The 25028-nt window shown below is 41.7% G+C and overlaps 1 protein-coding gene across 8 annotated transcripts in view; it reads left to right on the top strand.

The window, feature by feature from the left end:
• The window catches only part of ARHGAP6 (Rho GTPase activating protein 6), a 227621-nt gene that overhangs the window by 99741 nt on the left and 102852 nt on the right, over positions 1 to 25028 (top strand). For all 8 annotated transcript variants that reach the window (XM_039320659.1, XM_039320578.1, XM_039320245.1 and 5 more), the window contains 5 exons: positions 1085 to 1280; positions 2938 to 2993; positions 9521 to 9671; positions 17491 to 17639; positions 24073 to 24252. In XM_039320659.1, the coding sequence (XP_039176593.1) occupies positions 1085 to 1280; positions 2938 to 2993; positions 9521 to 9671; positions 17491 to 17639; positions 24073 to 24252 (732 nt within the window). The remainder of the gene's footprint in view (positions 1 to 1084; positions 1281 to 2937; positions 2994 to 9520; positions 9672 to 17490; positions 17640 to 24072; positions 24253 to 25028) is intronic.

The raw sequence follows: 25028 nt of genomic DNA, 5'->3' as shown, positions 1-25028 counted from the left end.
GGAAAGAATAAAAGCCAAATTCTTACTTCTGTATTTAAAGAGTTAATCTGTATCCAGGTTTTACTCTGTAATGCAAATCAGGCAAGAAAGACGATCGCCATTTTAGTTTTCACTTTCCCTTTCTTCTAAAGGGAAAGTGAACAAAAGAAAAGGAAGAGGAAACTTGCTGAAGTTAAAGGCACCATCAAACTTAAGCACAGTCTCTCCTGGTCTGCTCCGTCTGCTTTCAAATACTCACAAGCAGCTGGAAAAAAAAGCAGATGTGGAAGCGGCAACTTGCTTCATCCCAAAAACTTCGGAATGAAGTCTCCCTGGAACGCGGAGTTGCTCAGGCTCCGAGGGAGCTCTACCCTCCGATCCCCAAAATAACAGGAATCCAGGGGAGCTCTTACCTCTACCTGAGAGCTCTCCTCCTCCCTTTTTCCCAGGGAGGAGATTCAAGCCGCGGGACAGCTGATTGTCAAAGTCCCGCGGCTTTTACACGCACCAGGAACGGGCGGCTTTGTAAGACTCCGCCATTCGTCGTCGCTGAAACCACCGGAAGTCGCCTAGTAGATGTTACTAATAAAGAATTTACAGTAGTGGTTGGGCAAGAAGCCATTACAAAACAAAGTTGTGTAGAAAGGGGGATTACCTTTGGAGAGAAGTTGCTGTTCTTTCTTCATCTTCTTCAGCAAAATGCTTGCAATTTGCCATGTCTGGTGAGCAGCAATCTTCAGGTAAAAATACAAATGTTGCTGTGTATGGCGGCAATTACCTCCATTTTGACTGGGAATAGGAACAAAGTGAAAGAGCTGAAGTAACTGACGAATGGGAGTGCAACAAATAACAGCAGCCTCAGAATTACCTCAGCTTGGACAGGCATGCAACAAGTAACATGTAATATGGCTAGTACAATCATGGCATTTGTCTTGAGTTACCTAGTGACAGCTATAATGATCAGTTGTCACTTAGAGGGGAATTTACAATAGATTTCTGCCCCACTTAATATCTTCTGGTATAGGTTAATATTTTGTTTTATGATGGATTAAAGAGAGAAGTATCTTTCTTCCATATTTACCAAATGCATGTTTGTGTATTGTAGGGTGCAATGTCAGTAGATTCTATTACCGATCTTGATGATAGTCAGTCTCGATTACTAGAAGCTCTACAGTTATCCTTGCCTGCTGAAGCACAGAACAAGAAAGAAAAATCCAGGGACAAAAAGCTAAGCCTCAATCCTATTTACAGGCAAGTTCCTCGGCTTATAGATAGCTGCTGTCAGCATTTAGAAAAACATGGTAAGTATATTTTATCCGAAATGTGCAGATGGCTTACAGTACAAAGATTTGATTTGGAGTTTGAAAGCAATTTGATTAAATCCCCAAACTAAATCACCTTTCCAAATTTGGATGAATATAATCAGATGTCACTAGAAAAAATGTAATTGACTTGAAGCGTTGAATTAAATTAATGAATTAAATACGTGCCTATTCAAAGAACTCTAAAAATTATATGGATTCTATTCAATTTCATGCAAGCATAATGTTTGAAAATGTAGCTTTTATTCCATGAAGTAAAGGCTGTGAACTTAGTCAAAGTACACATAGTCCTTGACTTATGACCCTAATGGAGACTACATATTATTGTCTTAAATCGTGATGCCATAAAGTGGATCACCTATGTGACTGATCCAATTTTACGACCTTTTTGTGACAGTCTTTAAGCAGTGGCAGTCATTAAGTGAATACAGCAGTGTAAAGCGAGACCATTGTTCACTATGGGTGTTTTTGCTGAAAACTAGAAGTAAATGCTAGGTTTTAGCAAAAATGTCATAAAATGTGTTTACGTGACTGCGAGATGCTGCAAATGGCAGTAAGTGCAGACAGGTTACCAAGGTCTCAGCATGCGGTCATGTTACCATAGGAAGAGGGCAAATGACAGCACTTTGGAATCAGTTCTTAAGTACTTCAAGTGGTGACCAGTTGCATGTTGAGGATTATTATAGTAACAATTGAATAAACCAATTTCTACTTCTACTGTGAAATTGGAGAATTTTGGGGTATTTTTTATTCTGTAGCTGCTGGGAGAGACAGTTTTAAAAATAGAGAAAATTGTGAAATGCCACAAATATTTTGCTCAAAATCACAGACAACTGTTGTAGGATGTAGGGCTATATTGTATATTGGGAGACAGGCGAGGAAATCAAATTGTTGGCTTTACTTGTTCCAGAAACTTAGCTGTAATAACCCTTTAGATTCTTAAAATAATCTCCTGCATGTAACTGAGATTAAAATTTGAGATGGGATATTAGTAATTTTAATGTGGATTAGCACACTATGCTCAGATTCAAAGAAAATCATAGCATTGGTTTACCAATTTGCTGAGTTTTGGTGTCTAAGCCTGGAGGGCTGTGGAAGCTACATGCAGTCTAAAACTAAGGTTAAATATTTCACGCCCATACTTATTCTCATCCTTTCTATTCCTCTTGTACGAAATAAAATCTGAGCTGGTACAAAGAATATTTGTGGGCATTTCTAACCAAGAGCTATGTGTATTTTTGAATATAGAAATACAAATTTTATACACAAGTGAATTGAGGGCTAACATCCTTTTATAAATGTGTTATGTAATTTTGTATGAGCACCATTTGGCTTCCCTCTAGCGTCACTTTTGAACAATGCCCTATATTTTTTTTAAAAAAAAAATTATAATGATGTACAAGTAGGCTTTACTAAAGCAGATTTCACTGAACACATTTCCTCCTAAACTGTATACATATTTTGTATTTATGCTATTTTCTGACAGGGTAGGAATAAGAAACGCAAATATTAATAATTATATACAGAATAGTGATGCAAAATATTTTGCTAATCTTCTAAATTTATTCTATATTTATATGCAATTGTATAAATATGTAATAATAATAATTTGTTAAATTGACATACCATTTTAAAGGTCTCCAGACAGTAGGCATATTCCGAGTTGGGAGTTCAAAAAAAAGGGTAAGACAGGTAAGTTTTTATTATTCCTCATGAACGTCATGAAACTTACTATTTTATATTTATATATTTTGGTCAGTGTCATCTGTCATTATAGTCCTACTCTAAATATGTAATAGTAATATATCCAGGAAAATATCAAGATTTTATTTTTTTGAAAATGTGTTTTTAGATCTGGGATTTTTCATCTATGTATTTCCATGTGTTTCATCTATGTATTTCCAGTAAAGTTAGTATGTGTTTTTAAAATAATTTTCAAGTTCTTATCTGGTACCTAAATGATAAAAGAAATATAATAATCCGAATATCAGTTAATATTACAATCATTTTTTTCCAAATCACTTTCTTATTTCCATATCAGTTTTAATTATGGTTTTCCATGCAGTATATTATCAGGCTGTCCTGATAATCCTTTGAGCTAAAGTGGATTTGCTTCTGTTTCTATGAAATATTTGATTAGATTTATTTTACTATGTCACCAACAAGTATTTCAGAGAAAGACATCTCATACACTTATTTAAATACTTCATCAAATAATGGCTGCAATTTCAAGAGGAACATTTTCATATTATTAGTAATAAATATTAGTACAAAATACTATTGCTATTTTTTCCTAACAAGTTATTAGTTTATATGATCATGTAAACCAGGAATAGATAATTAGTTTTCAGATATTTCCTGTAACCATTATGGGCAATGACAAGGAATATGGGTATTATAACCTACACCATTTTATATATTTCTGATTTAGTTTATCAGGAATAGACTAAAGTAAAAATGACCATATCAAAATTCTAAGAGCTATAAATAGATTGATTAAAGCAATATTATAATTTATTATTACAGAACTGTTTTGTAATTATTTACTGCAATAAAGTAGGGTTTATTCCGAGGTGAATAAGAAATATAAAAACACAATAACAAAAAAATTGCATTATTGTTAAGTCTAGACTTGTAATTCACTGGTAGAATTCATTTAATATGATATCAATTTGGAAGAATAACCTTTAGTGTTATTTTATTTTAGTAATCCAGCACCACTGGATTATTAAGGTTTTGACATTTTCTTTGTTCTTTGTATGCTACAATTTTAATTCTGAAATAAGTCCTTTTCTACAAAAAAACAATATCATTACATCAATTTGTTCCTTGCACAGAGAAAAAAAATGCATAAGCCAGACTTGGGAAAGGGTCTGACTAAAAGCTAAAGCTATGTCATCACTCTTTCTAAAAACCTGTAATACTCTGTACACAATTATTAGGCAAGTGAATATTTTGATCATATCATTTTCATGCATATTTTCCACCTCCAAGCTGTATAAACTTGAATGTTTAGTGGATATAAGCATATCAGGTGATGCATATTTGTGTAATGAGGGAGGGTGTGGCCTAAGGAGATCAACATCCTATATCAAGGTGTGCATAATTATTAGGTAGCTTCTTTTCCTCAGGCAAAATGGACCAAAAAAGAGATTTAATTATCTGAAAAGTCAAATATTGTAAAAAGTCTTTCAGAGGGATGCAGCACTCTTGAAATTGCTAAGATATTGGGGTGCGATGACAGAACCATCAAATGTTTTGTTGCAAATACAGGTAGTCCTTGAGTTACAAATGTAATGGAGCCTGCCCATTCCATTCATAACTCGAAAATTCGTGAGAGTGAATCTTGTACCTTGAACGCAATTCACTCCTTGCTTTCACCCACACATTTGCTAATAGAATGCATGGGCAAATGCGCAGTTCGTTAATTGCACATGTGGTATCTCAGGGTAGGGAAGGCCATGGAGGGCCTAGTGATGGAACAGCCGCCCAAGGCCTCCCCAACCCACTAAGATACCTCATGCTTCCCCCTCCCTTCCTGCCATGCCAGACTCACCTTAAAAAGATCTGTCTCCTCTCTGCCGCGGTTCCTGCTGCTGCCCAGATTTGAGGCCGGGGGACACTTCCACGGCCTAAGGAGGCCCGATCCGGGCATCGGAGGCTCTTTCCAGATCCAGGCAGCAGCGGCCTAGAAAAGGCCTCTGATGCCCGGATTGGGCCTCTGGAGAGCCACAGAAGCGTCCCCCAGCCTCAGATCCGGGCAGCAGCGGCCTGGAAAAGGTCTCCAACACCCAGATTCGGCCTCTGGAGACATGCAGAAGCATCCTCCAGCTTCAGTTGTGTTCTTTGTTGCAGAGAACAGAGGCCTAAAGTACCATCGGATCATGTGAGATCAGTAGCATGAGATTTTATGCCACTGTTCTTGTGTGATTTTATGTTTCTTTAGGCCTCCATTCTCTGCGAATGCACCAAAGGCCTGGAGCAGGCAAGAAAGCGAAGGATCTTGATCTTTGTAGGGTGAAGGCTTAGTGCCTAGGGAGACCTGGGGTGGGTGGGGGAGGAAATAACCAGGATGAATGTAGCAGTGCCACTGCGGTCATTTGTAAGGGTGAATGACTGCATTGGTGTGGCAACATTCGTAATTTCAGGGCCTGCTCATAAGCACTAGGTGGCACTTTGAATGGGAACCAAGGTCATAAGCACTAGGTGGCACTTTGAACATTCGCTAAGGGAACCTTCGCAACTCAGGGATAAGGTAAGGTAAGGTAAGGTAAGGTAAGATAAGATAAGATAAGATAACCTTTATTGTCATTTTTTTTACTGTGGGCACAACGGCACACATCAAAAATGAAATTTAGTTGCCTGCTCTCAAAGTAAAACACATACATGACACACACCTAAACATACTATATACAACATATGTACAGACCCACACCCCTACATATACATAACAGAAGGAGGAAGCTTGAGAATTCACAAGGTTAATGCTGTATGGAATGAAACTATGGCTGAATCTGGATGTTCTGCTATGGATACCACGACGCCTCCTCCCAGAAGGTAACAAAGAAAACAGGTCGTGAAGAGGATGTTAGTGTACCAGATAATCTTATGGACCCTGCTCAAGCAATGCTTCTGTGCTATGTCCTGGATGGGAGGGAGGGAGCTGCCAATGATCTTTTCAGCCATCCTCACCACTCTCTGCACTGCCTTCCTGTCTGAAGCAGTGATGCTTCCAAACCAAACTGTGATACTGTATGACAGGATGCTCTTGATCGTCCCCCTGTAGAAAGTGGTCAGGACAGGGGAAGGAAGATGTGCTTTTCTCATGAGACGCAGAAAATGCAGGCGCTGCTGAGCCCGCTTCACCAGTTTCTTACCGTTGAACGACCAAGCCAGTCTATTCCTGCACACCCAGGAATTTGATGCTGGTAACCATCTCCACAGGTGAATCATTAATGCACAGAGAAATATGGCTGTGCCTTCCTTTTCTGAAATTGACAATGATTACCTGTAGTCAACAGGGTCACAAGACATTAACTGCCAAAGATTTGAGAACAATCAAATGTGAAGCTACCAGGAACTCATTATCCTCCAGTGCTGTCATATTCCAGAACTGCAACCTACCTGGAGTGCCCAGAAGTACAAGGTGTTCGGACTTCTGGTTCCTGTGAGCAGTGAAATCAGTTGAGAGATTCGGGATGCCGAGCTCTCCAGCTGAGTTTCTTCCTGTTTGGGGACCCTAAATGGGCCAGAAGCCGCCCCGGAGAGGTGGCAATGAAGGAAGGTAGTCCCAGGGACCTAGGAGAGATGGTGGTCTCCCCGATCGGTCCAGGAGAAGCCTCCCAGAAACCAACAGGAGAAAGGCTAGCTAACTCCATTGTCTAGCCCCAGCTGCAAGCAACGGAAGTCAAAAGCTCTACTATAAGCTGATTGTGAACAGTGCGTTTGAAGCTGGGTAAGAACTGATTTTCTCTATCATACTTATTTTCCTGAAAAGAGAACTCCCAAGAAGCAAAAATACCTCTGAGAGTGAAAAGGGGAGGGTTTTTTCCCCACTCCTTTGGCTATTGGAAGCGGGAAATCTAACCCTTTAAGGAGGAAAAAGACTAGAAAGAACAGAAAAATGATCCAATGCTGACACCTACTGGTGGATGAGAATTATGAAATCTCTGCCTGTGGCCTTCAAAGTTTTAAATAAACACAGCTGTTACAATGTATACTTTACAAGAGGAAATATATGATAAGCTGCAATCAATTCAAAGGACAATGATCTCAAACTACAAAGAAATACAAAACAACTTTGAAAGTATAAACCAACTTATTTCCAATTTAATTTTACTCCCAAAAAACCGTCAGGAGAATACAGCAGAGATGACTGAATATAAATCCGAGGATAAAGACTTAAAGATGGACTTCCACAAAATAAAAGAGTATGATTTAATTCAAGTGGAAGAAAAGACAACTTACTTTTCAATATTACAAAGCAAATTTAAAGATAAGAGAAAGTATTGGATGAAGAGACAAAAGGTGATAAAAGAAGTGGAAAGAAAAGGAAGGAAAAAGATTCCTAATAAAAAGGAGTGGGCAAATGCCCATGACAAAGACATTGATTTACTTTCTATATCTACAGCAACACCTATACGGGGAAACCTTTTGATTCAGCAAAGTACATTGATTAAGAAAGATTCTGGGCAAAGAAAAAAGATTAAGATGGAAACTAAGAAAATAGATGATGGGACATATCAGAGAGAATACTTAAAAAGAAGCATGTGTTTGAATATGATTAAAGAAATAGAAAATTTTTAGAATATACTACTCTAAGAGGGATGAAATGTTTTAGATACTTAAATGTGACTGCATTTAAGAAAAGTATACTAAAAATGCTTTGAATCAGAGTTAAGGGATTAGATGACTAGATCTATTGAATGGAATATGTAAAGATTAAATATATTCTTAACTATGATTAAAAATAATAAGAAGAAATTTGAGGAAATAAATACATATTAACCTAGGAGGGATATATATTCTAAGTAGTATGTTATTTCTTATGTTCCATTGCTTTTTTTCTTCTTTTGTATTTTTTATTTCTTTTTTGTTTTTCTTTCTTTCCCCTCCCTTTTTACTCTTTTATCTATTACTTAAGAAATAAAAAAAGGTGAAATGGCTTATATGGAAAAAATAGAATTAAATCTGTCAATGTAAATGTAACTAATCGTTGAGGAAACTTTTACTAGTAAGAATATTTAGAATTTGGTGGCAGAAATAAACTAAAATTAGGATTGTAACAGGATTGATGAAAAGGCAAACCAAATGACTGAAAAGAAAAGAAATATATTAATATGATGATTATTTTTTAGGATTATTGGAAAAAGTATATACTTAATTGTCATTTATTAAAACAAGAAGAATTGTATTAACTCAATGTTTGCTAAAAAGGATGTTTTGGGGAAAGAGGAAATCAACTAAAATTAATATATGGAATACAGATTATAGAAATCAATTGTTAAGGAGTGTTTTTACAAATGTAACCCAGACAACACACTGTTTACCATTATTGAGTGACTTATGCTTTGTTAAAAAAATTAATAAAATATATTATAAGTTTTCAAAAAAAAAAGAAGAAGTACAAGGTGTTCGGTGCTCAGACACATCAAGGTAAAAAGGCTGAAAGCCAACCACCACTGAACAAGACATATAAGTTGAAACAGCAAGACTGGGCCAAGAAATGTCTGAAGACAGATTTTTTTTCAAAGGTTTTATGGACTGAAGAGATTAAAGTGATTCTTGACAGACCGGATAGATGGGCCTATGACTGAATCAGTAATAGGAACAGAGTTCCATTTCGACTCAAATACCAGCAAGGTGAAGGTGGGGTACTGGTATGGGCTGGTATTATTAAAGATGAGCTAGTTGGACCTTTGGGGGTTGAAGATGGACTCAAAATCAACTCCCAAACCTATTGCCAGTTTTTAGAAGACATTTTCTTCAAGCAGTGGTACAGGAAAATCTGCATCTTTCAAGAAGACCATGATTATTATGCAGGAAAGTGCTCCATTGCATGCATCAAAGTATTCTTCTACATGGCTAGCCAATAAGGCCTTAAAGATGAAAGAATAATGGCATAGCCCCCTTCCTCACCTGACCTAAATCCTATTGAGAATTTGTGGGCCCTTTCTAAAGGGGAGATTTACGATGATAGAAACAGTACAATTCTCTGACCAGTGTCAGGAACACTGTGGTTGCTGCTGCACAAAACGTTGATTGTCAACAGATCAAGAAACTGACAGATTCCATGAATGGAAGGCTTATGACCGTTATTGAAAAGAAGGGTGGCTATATTGGTCACTGAATTTTTTTTTGTTGTTGAAATGTCAGAAATGTTTATTTGTACATTTTGAGTGGTTTGTTTATTATTCTCACTTTAACAGATGCAAATAAACAAATGAGATGGGCAAATTTTAGTTTTTCATTTAGTTGCATAATAATTCTGCATACTAATAGTTGCTTAATAATTGTGCACATATAGACTTTCTTTTAAGAAAGCCGAAACCTCACTTACTTTCTTAAATATTCAGGTTTCAGGTTTATTAACATTTTGGATTGACTGAGAGCACTGTAGTTGTTCAATAAGAAAATTAATCCTCCTAAATACAACTTGCCTAATAATTGTGCCCACAGTGTATAAACATGTAAATTTTTGACATGATTTCTGTCTCTAGTTACGTGAAGAGTTTGATCGTGGTGTGGATGTAATATTGGATGAAGAACAAAGCATTCATGATGTAGCGGCTTTATTAAAGGAATTTCTTCGTGATATGCCTGACCCACTCCTGACCAGAGAGCTTTACACTCCTTTTATCAGCACACTCTGTGAGCAACCTGTCTGTCTGTATCTGTTTGTCTACCTACCTACCTACCTACCTACCTAAATATTTGATAAACTGCAGCCCTGTCAACTTAAATTGCCTGATATGTCTCAGTGTATTGGCTTTTAAACTTAGATTGGGGATAAAATTGTTAAAATGGTTCATTCTAATAATCATCTTCATATATTAAAGGGGACAGCTTTGGATAATTAGTCACGATGTCAGCAGCTGGTCCAATGAAAAAATGTACAAAAGAGATGGTCTGCATCCATCAAAGAAAGGGACTGAGTTACTTGGCTATAAATTCACAGATTTTTATGGAGGAATATTTAAACTAAACAGCGGGGACAGTGAGCTAACTGATACAGAACATCCCTGTCCCCGGCAATCTAAAAATTATAGGGCTATCAGTGCATGTAACATAGATGTGTGTATGGACAACAACATCAACCTTGCTGTCAAGCAAAATCAAGCTCTTAATAGCGAGTGCCACACAAAGTGCACTAACCAAATAGATGGTAAGACATTAGGGGAACTCAGGCACCACACAGGTTATGTAGGAAGTAAACACAGGGTCGGTCATAAAGGACTCAAATGTCTATACACCAATGCACAGAGTATGAACAGCAAACAGGGTGAATTAGAAATTCAGGTTAATGACGGCAGATATGATATTGTTGCCATTACAGAAACATGGTGGGATGAAACCCACAATGAAACACACAGCTAGAGGGGTTTAAATTGTTTAAAAGAAACAGACCAAATAAAAGAGGAGGTGTTATGGTTCCGGCTAATTAAACACTTCAAAGAACTTCCAGGCACTGATTTTCCTAAAAGTAATTTATTGTTACAAAATGTCGGCACAAATGTTGTATATTCTTGCTTTGACAGGAGGTGGAGTGGCTCTCTATATAAGAAATAACTACATCTCTGCAGAAATAGAGCACAACAATGATGAAAACTGTCTTGAATGCAATATAAAAGGGGGGGGGGAAACGACATTTCCATAGGTGGAAGCAAAAGCAATAGAACACAGTAAAACTAGTCTTGGACTTCAAGAGAGCTAATTTCAATATACTTAAGAGAGGGTTTGGGAAGGATTCCATGGATGAGAATCCTCAAGGGGAAAACAACTCAAGAAGCTTGGAAAATTTGAAAAGTGAGATAATAAAAGCCCAGTCTAGCACAATACCAACAAAGAGGAAAAATAACAGCTCTCAAAAGAAATCAGCATAGCTGCATAAAGAACTCTCTGATCAATTGAAAGATAAAAAGGACAAGTATAGAAAGTGGAAAGAGGGACACATAACTAAGTCAGAATATCAGCAAATAGCCCGAGCCTGCAAAGAAGAAGTGAGGAAAGCTAAGGCTCAGAATGAACTAAGTCTTGCAACCAAAGTCAGAAATAACAAAAAAAGCTTCTTTCAACATGTAAAAAACAAGAAAAAAATGAAGGAAACGATTGGTCCATTAGTGGATGAAAGTGGCAAGAAGGTGACAAGCAACAGAGAGAAAGCAGAACTATTTAACTCGTTTTTCTCATTTGTCTTTACACAAAGGGAAAAAACAGACCAACCTATCAAAAATGGTGGCATAAAAAACAAAATAGAAATACAAGTTAAGATAGACAAGAAAATGGTAAGTTAGCACCTGTCCATCTTAGATGAGTTCAAATCACCAGGACCAGATGGATTACACCCCAAGGTTCTCAAGGAACTGGCAGATGTGATCTCAGAACCACTGAACTATATTTTTCAAAGATCCTGGAGCACTGGGGAACTACCAGAGGACTGGAAAAGAGCTGATGTAGTTTCCATCTTCAAAAAAGGAAAAAAATGGACCCAGGAAATTACAGATCTATCACCCTGACCTCAATACCTGGGAAGATTCTGGAAAAAATAATCAAACAATGAATCAGCGAACACCTAGAAGCAAACAAAGTCATTACTAAAAGCCAACACGGGTTTGTCAAAAACAGATCATGCCAGACAAATCTTATTGCATTCTTTGACCAAGTGACCAAATTAGTGGACCAGAGGAATGCTGTGGATATAATTTACTTGGACTTCAGTAAGGCATTTCACAAAGTAAATCACAACCTACTACTTGATAAGATATGGGTAAGATAAATAAGATAAATGTGGGTTAGACAGCATCACCACCAGGTGGATCCGCAGCTGGCTGACCGGGCATACTCAGCATGTGGTCCTCAATGGAACCACATCTACATGGAGGGAAGTATGTAGTGGGGTACCCCAGGGCTCTCTTCTGGGCCCAGTGCTCTTCAACATCTTCATCAACGATCTGGACGAGGGATAGATGGGGAACTCATCAGATTTGCAGACAATACCAAGCTGGCAGGAATACCCAACACTCCAGAAGACAGTCTTAGGATACAGGAGGATCTGGACAGACTTGAACACTGGGTGCTATCTAAGAAAATGAAATTCAATGGTGAAAACAGTAAGGTTCTACATTTAGGCAAGAAAACCCAAATGTACAGTTATAGTATAGGGGATATCTTGCTCAATAGTAGTAACTATGAGAGGGATCTCGGAGTCCTAGTGGACAATCATTTAAATATGAGCCAGCAGTGTGCTGCAGCTGCCAAAAAAGCCAACACAGTGATAGGCTGCATTAACAGAGGGATAGAATCAAGATCACGAGAAATATTAATACCACTTTACAATGCCTTGGTAAGGCCACACTTGGAATACTGCATCCAGTTTTGGTCACCACGATGTAAAACAGATGTTGAGACTGTAGAAAGAGTACAGAGAAGAGCAACAAAGATGATTAGGGGACTGGAGGCTAAAACATATAAGGAACGGTTGCTGGAATTGGGTATGTCTAGTTTAACGAAGAGAAGGACGAGGGGGGACATGATAGCAGTGTTCCAATATCTCAGGGGCTGCCACAAAGAAGAGGGAGTCAAGCTCTTTTCCAAAGTGCCTGAAGGCAGGACAAGAAGCAATGGATGGAAACTAATCAAGGAGAGAAGCAACCTAGAACTAAGGAGAAACTTCCTGACAGTTAGAACAATTAACCAGTGGAACAACCTGCCTCCAGAAGCGGTGAATGCTCCAACACTGGAAGTTTTTAAGAAGAAACTGGACAGCCATTTGTCCGAAACAATATAGGGTTACCTGCCTGAGCAGGGGATTGGACTTGATGACCTCCAAGGTCCCTTCCAGCTTTATTATTATTATTATGGATCATCACACAGTCAGTGTGGTTGTGGGGCTTGTGTACTCTGAGGAAGATGAGAGCTATGCCAGAGGTTCAATCATACTGGACATGTCTCATCAGAGTAGTCAGACAAAGAGTGTCTCTCCCATAAAAAATATGGTGAGACGTAAATTTCAGAATGCCATACCGGCTCGGATGTCGCCCAGGTTAACAAGGTCTGCGCTAGATATTGGAGTTCGTGGATATCTGGTGAAAAATGGGTTACAGGACTCAGGACTCTTGGCTGAGCAACCAGGGCCAGCAGCTGCAGAACTACTGGAAGAAAAGGTGTTTACCCGTCACAGATACACAGTGATTGAAAACAAAGAAATAATGATCTGTTACTACAGATCAAGTCCAACAAGAAGAGGATATCTAAAGCAAATGCACCAGTTCTGGAAAGAACAACATCCAGAATCAGAAATAACAGAACAGAGACTAGCAGATCAACGCCAATTTATAATACGAAATATTCACAGAAACAGAATTGGACGAACTGCAAAGTTTTACCCAGGGCAAAGAAATCAAAGTCTTACCAGAAGTAATTCAGAATGTAGAGGCAAACCAGGGGGAGTTGGCAGTGAAGTAATCCAGCAGAGATATACAACTGTTCTCATTTGGAAACCAGGCACCTCTTCCTCAGGAAGAACAAAACCCTCTAACTAAAGAAATAAAAGAATTGAAACAAAGAATAACTGAGCATCTAGAACAGCACAAAAACAACAGAATAAGGCTGCCTGCATTGAAGCTTGTTCCAAAGAAACAGCTAGCACAAGCATTAAAAGATGCAAATACTGCAATAGCAAGTATAAGCACCAATTCACTGCAAGAAACAAACCAACTAATGTACAGCACAGCTGCAGTTATAACAGAATACCTGGGATGCAAAATCAACAAAAAGAAAAACAAACAAACAGTGCACCAGAAAAATGGAAGGTTAGACTAGAAAATAAGATCAGCAAGTTAAGATCACATGCAAGCAAGCTAGAACAGATGAAAGAAAAGAAGCTGAAGAACAAGAAGACCAAAGAATACCTAATCAAGAAATACCACTTAGAAACAAGGAAGATCAAGGAAGCACTGGAAATAATAAAGCAACAAATAACAGCTATAGCCGGGAAAATCAGTAGATATGAAACTCGAATTACAAACTATAGGCAGAACCTCCAATTTCAATCCAATAAGAAACATTTCTAGCAATCCATCAACGGAGAAACTGCAATGAATCAGTCGGTACCTGACAAGGAAGAAACAGTGCAGTTCTGGAAGCAGATATGGGATAACCCAAAGAAATACAACAAGGATGCGGCTTGGTTAAAAGAGGTGGATGCAAATAAAACAGAAGTTGAAATGAAAGAACTAGTAATAACAACAAAAATGGTCGAAAAAAGAGCAAGGGAAATCAAAAATTGGTCATCACCAGGTGAAGATGAACTGCATGGGTTTTGGTTGAAACATCTAACTGTTATACACCCATTCATTGCCAAGCAGTTCAACAATATACTACAAGGAGGATAAATTGAAAAGTGGCTAACAACTGGGAAAACCTACCTAATGATGAAAAATCCAGCAAAAGGGGCAACACCAGGCAACTACAGGCCAATTACCTGCTTACCAACAACTTTCAAATTACTAACTGGTGTGGTAGCTGATGCAGTACAACAGCATCTAGTTGAAAACAATCTCTTTCCACCTGAGTAGAAAGGAAACCTCCCGAATAGCAGAGGAACAAAAGATCAACTCCTAATAGACAAAATGATCTTGGAAAACTGCAAGAAAAGGAAGACCAACCTGAATGTGGCATGGATTGACTACAAAAAGGCATTTGACACTCTGCCACATGACTGGGTAATCAAGTGCCTAGAAATAACAGGAGTCAGTAGAAACATCAGAAAATTTGTGCAAAGATCGATGGCACAATGGAAGACACAGTTGCAGATCAATGGTGAGAGGCTGGGAGAGGTTAATATCAAGAGAGGAATATTTCAAGGAGATTCATTATCACCATTACTATTTGTTATTGCACTGTTTCCTCTGTCAACAATACTGAATAACTCAGGACATGGCTATCAAACATCAAAAACATCTGCCAGACTATCCCACCTCCTTTACATGGATTATCTGAAGCTGTATGGAAAAACATCATCTGAAATAGAATCGCTGCTCAACACTGTCCGTATATATAGCCAAGATATTGTTATGGAGTTTGGCTTGGACAAATGTGCCACACTTACTATCAAACAAGGAAAAATAATGAAAACTGAAGGAATCAAGATGCCCCACGAAAATAACATTAAGAGTCTGGATGAGGAAGATTACTACAAATACTTGGGTATCCTTCAAGCTGACAACATCAAGCACACTGAAGTCAAGAAAAAGATTAGAGGTGAATACATCAAGAGAGTGAAGAAGATCTTAAAGTCCAAACTCAATGGAGGAAATACCATAAAGGCAATCAACACCTGGGCAATCCCAGTCATTAGGTACACAGCTGGAATAGTGGACTGGACTCAAGCAGAACTAAAAGCAATGGATAGGCAGACCAGAAAAATAATGACAATGAATCATGCCCTTCATCCACACAGTGACATTGATAGACTTTATCTACCAAGGCAAATAGGTGGGCGTGGAATGCTACAAGTACATCAGATGGTTGAAGAAGAAAAAATGGCTTTGGAAGAATATCTGAAGAACAATGATGAAGATGCACTGAAATTAGTATATCAGGAAGGCTTACTAACTACTGGAGAGACCAAACTGGCCTACAAGAAAGACCAAATGAAGAACAGAATAGAGGCATGGGAAGACAAAGCACTACATGGCCAATACATTAAAAAAATAGCTGGGAAAGCAGATAATAACAAGACCTGGCAATGGCTAAGAGCAGGAAAATTGAAGAAAGAGACCGAGGGACTAATTCTGGCTGCACAAGACCAAGCCTTAAGGACAAATGCATATAAAGTCAAAATTGAGAAGACAGCAACAGACAGTAAGTGCCGCCTATGCAAAGAAGCTGAAGAAACAGTGGACCACTTGGTAAGCTGTTGCAAGAAGATTGCACAGACTGACTACAAGCAGCGGCATGACAAAGTAGCAACAATGGTGCATTGGAAGATCTGCAAAAAATATCATTTGCCTGTAAGCAAAAACTGGTGGGATCATAAAATAGAGAAAGTCATAGAAAATGATAAAATTAAACTGCTCTGGGACTTCAGAATTCAAACAGACAAGCACCTGCAACATAACACCCCAGACTTAACAATTGTCGATAAGAAAGACAAAAAAGTCTGGATAGTGGACGTGGCAGTGCCTGGAGATAGCAGAATAGACGAGAAAGAATTGGAGAAGATAACAAAATACAAAGACCTACAAATAGAAATAGAAAGACTGTGGCAAAAGCAAACAAGGGTAGTACCAATAATAATAGGCGCCTTGGGTGCAATCCCAAAACAACTGGAGCACTACTTGAACGCCATTGGCATTGACAAATTATTGATCATCGCACAGTCAGCCAGATGTTCAGACTGGATTTTGCATTTTGTCTACCTATCGAGTCCTTACCCAGGACCTGGGATAGGCAGATGTGGATGTTTGATGGTATTACAGATATCGTCGCAGGATGGAAGCAGTTCCTAGTAAGGCCGCCTTTTGCAATTGACTAATAGCAAATTTGTCAATGCCAATGGTGTTCAAGTGGTGCTCCAGTTGTTTTGGGATTGCACCCAAGGAGCCTATGACTATTGGTACTACCCTTGCTTGCTTTTGCCACAGTCTTTCTATTTCTATTTGTAGGTCTTTGTATTTTGTTATCTTCTCCAGTTCTTTCTCTTCTATTCTGCTATCTCCAGGCACTGCCACGTCCACTATCCAGACTTTTTTGTCTTTCTTATCGACAATTGTTAAGTCTGGGGTGTTATGTTGCAGGTGCTTGTCTGTTTGAAATAATAATAATAATAATAATAATAATAATAATAATAATAATAATAATAATTGTTATTATTGTCTTGTAATGATTTAATGTATAGAATGCTAAAGAGGACTAGGCAATTCAAAATAGTCCATATGTATTGATCTATGAATCACATAAATTTTGGTTAGGATAATATTATATACAACTTGGCTGAATCAGCACATGTCTCAAAATGTTATATATGGTAGGGGTGGGTTTTTTTATAGAATCATGTCCAAATTTGGGAGACTGCCCAGACAAGTACGTGCAGTTTTCTTGGCAAGCTTTTTCAGAAGTGGTTTGCCATTGCCACATTCCTAGGGCTGAGAGAAAGTGGCTGGCACAAGGTATAACCCAGCTTGCATTGTGTCTAAAGTAGGACTAGAATGCATGGTTCCCAGTTTCTAGCCTGATGTCTTAACCACCACACCAAATTGGCTCTTAGATTTTTTTACACCCCCCCCCAAATATAATAATTGAATGTTCTAAAACATTTAATTCTTCAGATGTTACATAGCTGTACTTAATCAATGAGATGCCTGAAAATATTAAAATGTATATAGAACATTGAATTAGCTGATAATAGTTACACAAAGTAGTGCAATTAATAAGTGTATTTTTTAAAATATATATTTTTCTTTTTTAGTAATGGACCCTCATGAACAACTGAACACTCTACAACTTCTAATTTATGTTCTACCTCCCTGCAACTGTGACACCTTACATCGACTCCTTCAGTTTCTAGCTACTGTAGCCAGCCATGCAGAAGACAGAAAAGATGAAGATAGCCAGGAAGTACGTTTATTTCACTGATTTTTATCATGAAATTAGTACTGCAGTTCATCTTAAAGCAAAATAGATGGCAACCAAATGAAATAAAATAAAATAAAATTGTTGTTGTTAGTTGCGAAGTCATGTCCGACCCATTGCGACCACATGGACAACGTTCCTCCAGGCCTTCCTGTTCTCTACCATCTTCTGGAGTCCATTTAAGCTCACACCTACTGCTTCAGTGACTCCATCCAGCCATCTCATTCTCTGTCGTCTCCTTCTTCTATTGCCTTCAATCTTTCCCAGCATTAGGCCCTTCTCCAGTGAGTCCTTCCTTACTACCTCAGCGAATGGTAGTAAGTCCACCCAGTCTGTTTGCTGAAAGGTGACGTAACTACGTAAGTATCGTTCAATCATAGCGTTCGCTCTTTCCGCGGCCCCATTGGTAGATGGGTGGTAGGCCGAGCTGAGGCCCTGGGATGACCCGACTAACTTCAGGAACGTTTGCCAGAATTGGGCTGTGAATTGCACCCCTCTATCCAAAATTATACGTCGTGGCACGCCGTGTAGCCGGTAGACATATTGTATAAACATTCTGGCTAACCGCTGCGCCAACGGCAATCTTTTACACAGGATGAAATGGGCTTGTTTCGAGAAGAGATCGATTACGGTCCATATTACCGTGTAATTACGGCTTGAGGGTAATTCAACAACAAAGTCCATCGCGATCTCTTCCCAGGGTTGTCATGGATCTGCTACCTTTTGTAGGAGGCCCATCGGTTTTCCCACTCGGGGTTTCGCGGTAGCACAGACGTGGCAGGTTTTGACATAGGTTTCTACATCAGGCTTCATGCGAGGCCACCAGAATTGTCGTTGGACGTGGTGCAGGGTCTTTAGGAAGCCGAAATGGCCTGCCTGCTTGGCGTCGTGGCATCTCTTAAGGACGGTTAGGCGTAACTCCTCAGGAACCTAAAGTTTGTTGCCTTTCCATGCCAGCCCATCCCTTCGGGTTAATAGTCCCGGATGTTCTTTTAACCACTTGTCGTTTATTACAGCCCCCCGCAACTCTGGCAGCGTAATAGTGGTTGTTTGTGGTGTTGTTATGCCGGCTACCCTGTGAGTACAGGAAGGTATAATTGCCTGTACCACCTCCTCTCTATCGCTATGGTATTGAGGGAGGTGAGACAATGCGTCCGCAAGGAAATTCTTACCTCCTGGTACATATTTCAGAGTAAACCGGAATCGAGTAAAATATTGGGCCCACTGGACATGTTTCAGCGATAAGCGCCGTGGCTTTTGTAGCGCTTCTAGGTTCCGCTGGTCAGTCCACACCTCAAATGGTCGAGGGGAGCCTTCCAGCAAATGCCGCCAGGTCATCAATGCCCATTTGACGGCGAATACTTCTTTTTCCCAAATGGCCCACCCGTGCTCCGTTGTAGTAAATTTGCGGGACGTATATGTGCACGGCTGTAGTAACCCCTGTTGGTTTGGTTGTAGTAAGACGGCCCCCACAGCCACGTCGCTCACATCAGCCTGGACAACAAACGGAGTGTCGGGATTTGGATGGAGCAATATTGGCTCTTTGGCGAACAGTGTTTTGAGCTCCTCGAACGCCTTTTGACAGGCCATGGTCCATCCTACCGGCTGGCCGGGTCGTGGCTTACCTTTTAGATGTTTTGTCTTTAGGAGTTCCGTTAGAGGGTGAGCCACGCCAGCAAACGATGGAATGAATTGCCGGTAGAAATTGGCGAACCCCAGAAAACTTTGCAACTGTCTTTGTGTGGTAGGGGCCTGCCAGTCAAGAACTGCTTTAACCTTAACTGGATCCATTTCCACTCCTGCCACCGATATGCGATAGCCCAGATAATCCAACCGCGTACGGTGGAACTCGCATTTGGACAACTTGACATATAACCTCGCCTCCAATAATTTTTTCAATACCTGTCGTACCAGAGCAACATGCTCCTCCATGGTTGTGGTATAAATCAGAATGTCGTCAAGGTAGACGAAGACCCCCCGATAAAGGTGTTCGTGCAGTACTTGGTTTATTAACTGCATAAAGACTGCGGGGGCCCCCTGCAGCCCAAATGGCATAACGCGGTACTGAAAGCTCCCTAAAGGGCAATTGAACGCTGTCTTCCATTCGTCCCCCCGTCATATTCGTACTCGATAGTACGCCTCTCAAAGGTCTAACTTGGTAAATATCCTCCCTTTCCCTAATTGGGCTAACAGGTCTTTCATAAGTGGGAGTGGGTACAGATGTTCCACGCAGACAGCATTCAGACCCCGGAAGTTGACGCAAAGACGTAGCGATCCGTCTTTTTTTTCTCGGAACAAGACAGGAGTGGCAACCCGAGACCAAGCCGGTTGGATGAAGCCTCTGGCCAGGTTCACATCAATGAACTGTCTCACCTCCTCCAGTTCCCTGGGCGCCATGGCATACATCCGAGGTTTTGGTAGTTTGGCCCCGGGTTCAATTTCGATGCTGCAGTCCATCGGTCGATGAGAGGGTAGTTGGTTGCATTCTTCTTCGCTAAACACTGCAGCTAAGTCTTGATATTCCTTGGGGAACAGGTCCTCCCCTCCCCCACTCACTCCACACCGGGGTTGGTTTGACTGTCCCTGGGACCTGAAGCTGTCCGGGGGGCTGGGGCCCAACACCCAAGTGTACCCTACGAAATGGTGGGTTCCCATTTATCCAGCCATGCCAGGCCGAGGATCACGGCCTCACTCATGGCTGGGGCCACTACAAACCGGATGATTTCCCAATGGGCTCCAAGCTCCAAACGCACTGGCTCGGTGATGTTGGTCGCCAGAGCTCCACCCAACAGCGAGCCATCTACCTGCTCGAATCGCACAGGCTGGGCCAACCTATGTAGCCGGATCCCATTCTCCAGAGCTAGTGCTCGACTGATCAAGCAGCGGGTACACCCTGTGTCTATCAGTGCCCTACATTCCCATCGTACCCCGGAGTGGGGGCTCGTCAATACTATAGGTAGGACGAAAGGGGCTATAGGCTCGCTTACCATTGGATCGTTGACGGGGTCATCGTCGCTCTCCCCATCGGCTGGACGATACTGCGCCATCGACATAGCGTCCTGCCTGGGTGGTACCCATGGTGTTGATGGGGTTTTCGGATGTGTCGCAGCTTTTGATGCGTCAGGACCCTTTCGTGGCATCGGCGCTGGACCTCTCGGGGTCCTGGACACTCATGGAGTAGGAGCTGGACACTCGGCCGCCCGATGTCCCGGCTGATTACATCGGAAGCAATGAAACGACGTGCCACTAGACAGACCGGGCGCTCTGGGATAACCAGCATACCGGGGGGTTGGTTCTGTCCGCTCTCGCTCGGCTTCCCCACAGGTGGCCGTGCCCGGCCGGTGTCCCAGGTCCTCTGGATCTCCCTGAGATTGGTATCAAGATCTGCTGCTATCCGAAACCATTCCCGAAGGCGATTGGAGATGCCCCTATAAATACACGCCTGGCGCAGCTCCTGATCCGGCCCGGCCTGGAAATGGTGGATCAGTAATCTTTCAGGCCATGACGAGCTTAGCCGGCTGGCTAGCCATCAAAAATCACGGATATATTCCGCTACGGGCCGGGCCCCCTGTTTCAGGGACAGGAACTCCGACTCGGCCTGCTGAACCCGGGAGGCATCCTCAAATCGGCTGTGAAGCGCCTCCAAGAACAACCCCACGTTGCCAAGCACCCTAGCATGATCGCTATGGAGGTCGGCAGCCCATGCTGCCGCCTCCCCTTATAGCCCTGCCGTAATCCCCACCACCATGGCCCATTGAGATGAGTATGAATGGCCATACCGATCAAGGTGGCTAACCACGTGGCTTAGGAACATAGCCAACCTGTCCGGGTCCCCGTCAACGGTTATGGGGAGAGACAGCAGGCCCCACTGCTGACCTGGCCCCCATTGTGCAGGTGGCACCACCCCACCACTCCCAACCGGCGTGGCTGAACCTGTTACAGCAGCTTGACCTTGTGCCCTCCTGCCAGGAGGCTGTGCCCAGCCAACGGCCCCCGTGGAATCTAGCCCAGAAATAGCAGGTCCCGTTGTCATGGTATCCCCTAGGCGGGGCAGCCGAAGACGAGGACTGCTGAGCCGAAATTGCGATGTATCCGCCCGTCCAGAAGTGCCGTCCGACCATTGGCGCGAGGAGCGGCCCTGGCAGCTACCTTCACCGAACCGTTCTCGGAGAACATCCAACGTATACTCGCCAGGAGCGGTGGAGTAGCTCCACTCCTCTTCATCATCGCCTGTTAACCATCTTTCCCTCCACCCCAGTAGGGATGACCTACCCGGTGGGTTACGGGGCCAGTCAGTCTCCAGAGATGTTAACGTTGGGCTTTGCCACCATTCCTCCCTCGGCTTGGCGACCTCAGCATCCTTGGCCACCGCTACAGGGCCAGGCCCCTGGATGGTCTTGGGCCTCACCACCGGTTGCTCCTCCCCTGCCACGGCCGTCTGGACAGGGTCTGCCGGGACAGCTGCTGCAGCACCAGTCAGAGAAACGTCCTCCACCTGAGGAGCGTCCTGCATCCCCTCCGCCATTCCCCAGGGTTGAGGTAAGGGCAGAAGATAGCAAAAAGGAAGGTGAGTGCTGACTTACTGTCAATCCAAGTCCTCAGTAGTCTGGAAATGAAAGCCAGGAACGCAGGAACTCAGTGCACGTTAGGAAGTTTTATTCACTGCCTAACTAACAAAGTCAGCACTGGGACTGGCCTGTTCCCAATGCTCTTTATAGCATGCCAATGCCCACATCCCCACCCTCCACCCACAAACCACTATCCACTTGATTACCTTTATAACCCCACCCTTGTGACCCACTCCCTCTTCCTGTGCAGCCCCGCCCCCCGTAGTCCAGCGTCCGACCGTCTGTTGCTGCCTTACATCTGCTTCTCCCAGCCTCGGTGCTTGTGGTGAGTTCATGTTCTCAGCCGCTGGCCAGTCCCTGCCACTCCGTTGGTTGGTGGAGCGTGCCTTCCCACCCCCTATAGCTGCAGTGTCCGAGAGGGTGCAGTCCTCACGCGGTGCTGCCAGCTGGTTGCCGCCAGTCAGCTGGCCGGCGGGGTGCTCCGCGCCGGCCCCAGCATCTTCTGTGGCACCGGGGAAGGGCTGGAATCCACACGAAGCCGCCGGCTGGTTCCCGCCGCTCAGCTGGCCGGCGGAATGCTCCGCGCTGGACGCAGCGTCTCTCGCGGCATCCGGGGAGGGCTGGAGACCATGCGACTTCGCCGGCCCGTCCCCGCTGCCCAGCTGGCCGGCAGGATGTTCCATGCTGGGCCTAGCACTCCCCACGGTGCCAGGGGAGGGCCGGTGGCCACGTGACGCCGCCGGCCGGTTTCCCCTGCTCAGCTGGCCGGCAGGGTGGCCACGTGACGCCGCTGGCTGGTTTCCCCTGCTCAGCTGGCCGGCGGGGTGCACAATGCCGGCCCCGGTGTCCTCCGCGGCTGAGGTGGCAAGTCGGGAGGGGTCGGGTGCAGCGACGGTCTGGGCTGGTGGGGATGGGGTTGGTCGTCCACTATCTCCCCCACCGAATGGCAAGCCCCGTGGGGCTTGACAGACACTAGGTATCTAAAAGATTCTCCCTCACTGCAATAGATGAAACCCATCAAAAGAACTTCAAGGCAAGAATTCTTCCTTAATGAACATTGTATTCAGGAAACAAAGTATATGCACTACATAGTTGAATCCAAAACTATAATCCCTTCCCCCGGATACAAAGTAACAAATCGCAATTCCCACCCCCAATAAGCAGTCATAAATCATGTTCTCCAATTAGCCTGAAACGCAGGCTTTCTCTCCAGTTCCTCAGCCTGCCAAACTGTTATCAGTTGGTCCTTGATTTCCCACAGAGCAGCGTTATTATTATGGCTAGCTGATCTCAAGCATTCATCCCAACCCCCCTTCTGCACCTGATTTCTAAATAGAAGAAAAGGCATGATAAAAGCAAAGTGGAAATGGCTGCAATTTCCATCAGTTGTCAGAGCGGGAACAATCCAATGTTTACAGTGTTGGCAAATATTTTGTTCAGCATTGTGATAAGGAATACAATTAATGAACCATCTTATGAAACAAACTTTGTATTATTTCTAAACAAGCCATGATAATTTAGGTTTAAATCACAGTATATTTGGTTTTATTAATTGTCACTTGCTTTAATAGACTTAACTATGTTTGTTTCATTCTCTTTTTCATTCATGCAAAGGGATTATTCCTGAATTCAGAAACTTTTAGAATTTGTAGGTTTCTTAGAAGAAATTCCACACACAACTTGGTGTGGCTATTATTGATCCCCCTCCGTGGAATGCTTTTATATATGGCACAAGTGACTTAGAAAAGGCAGGATGCTAGCCAGGTTAGCTAAAGCAAAACTACCTACATAAAGCGCTAGGAATCCATTGCCAGTTAAATAGTGCAGCATTTTATTTCTTTTGTTTTTAGATTCCTGGGAACAAAATGACATCACTCAACCTAGCTACCATATTTGGACCTAATTTATTGCACAAGCAGAAGACAACAGACAAAGAATTTACTGTTCAAAGCACAGCACGTGCTGAGGAGAGTGCTGCCATTATTGCTGTTGTACAGAAGTTGATAGAAAACTATGAAATGCTCTTTATGGTACGTGAAGATTTCCTTTCTTTTTGCATTTAACAGAAGTTTTTGTAGAAAATTTTTAGTTTAGTCTTTACTGTTTGAAATTGGACACTATGTAATAGTGTCTTTTTAACATGTTTTAACACTTAAAAATGTTCCCTCATGAGTTGTCTGTACAATAAATACATAAAATAGGACCATAATAAACAAATTAATATTTGGCATGGTGAAATACTGGTAGTATAACAAATGCTGGTAAAAGAAGGCCATTGGCTATTTTGCCATGTGGAAACATAGCTCTTAAAAAATTTTAAAAAAAGGAAAGTACATATGAATTTATTTGTTTATTCCTATTTCTTCAAAGAACTTCTATGATAAAGCTAATTATATGTTTATTTCAGTAGATTTATAGAGTAATAGTTCAGAGCTGATAAATAAGCAGGTAACAATCATCGAAATATATGCTTCAAGTTTTCTGTTTACTAAATATGATGTTCATGTTTTTAATAAAGATTGTATTTCTAGTGTAATGGTATTTCTCCATTATTAACATTTACTGGTAGATTGCATAAGATAGCACATGTATGAGTACTGTGCTTGCTGTATCAAAACATGACTCAATAATTCCCATAATCCTCTCAGGAATATTCTGCATACTCATCTATCACCTATCCATCACATTTTTCAACTGGCAGTCTCCTTCAAAGAGGGATTCTGGACTGTGTACAATGAAACATTAAAATAAAAAATAGTATTTAAAAATTAAAATTTTAGAATTTAAATTTTGGAAAGGTAAAAAT

This window comes from Crotalus tigris, unplaced genomic scaffold, assembly GCF_016545835.1.
Source record: "Crotalus tigris isolate CLP2741 ecotype Arizona unplaced genomic scaffold, ASM1654583v1 scf7180000017543.2237141, whole genome shotgun sequence".
Lineage (NCBI taxonomy): Eukaryota > Metazoa > Chordata > Lepidosauria > Squamata > Viperidae > Crotalus > Crotalus tigris.
This window is presented reverse-complemented; position numbering and strand designations above follow the sequence as displayed.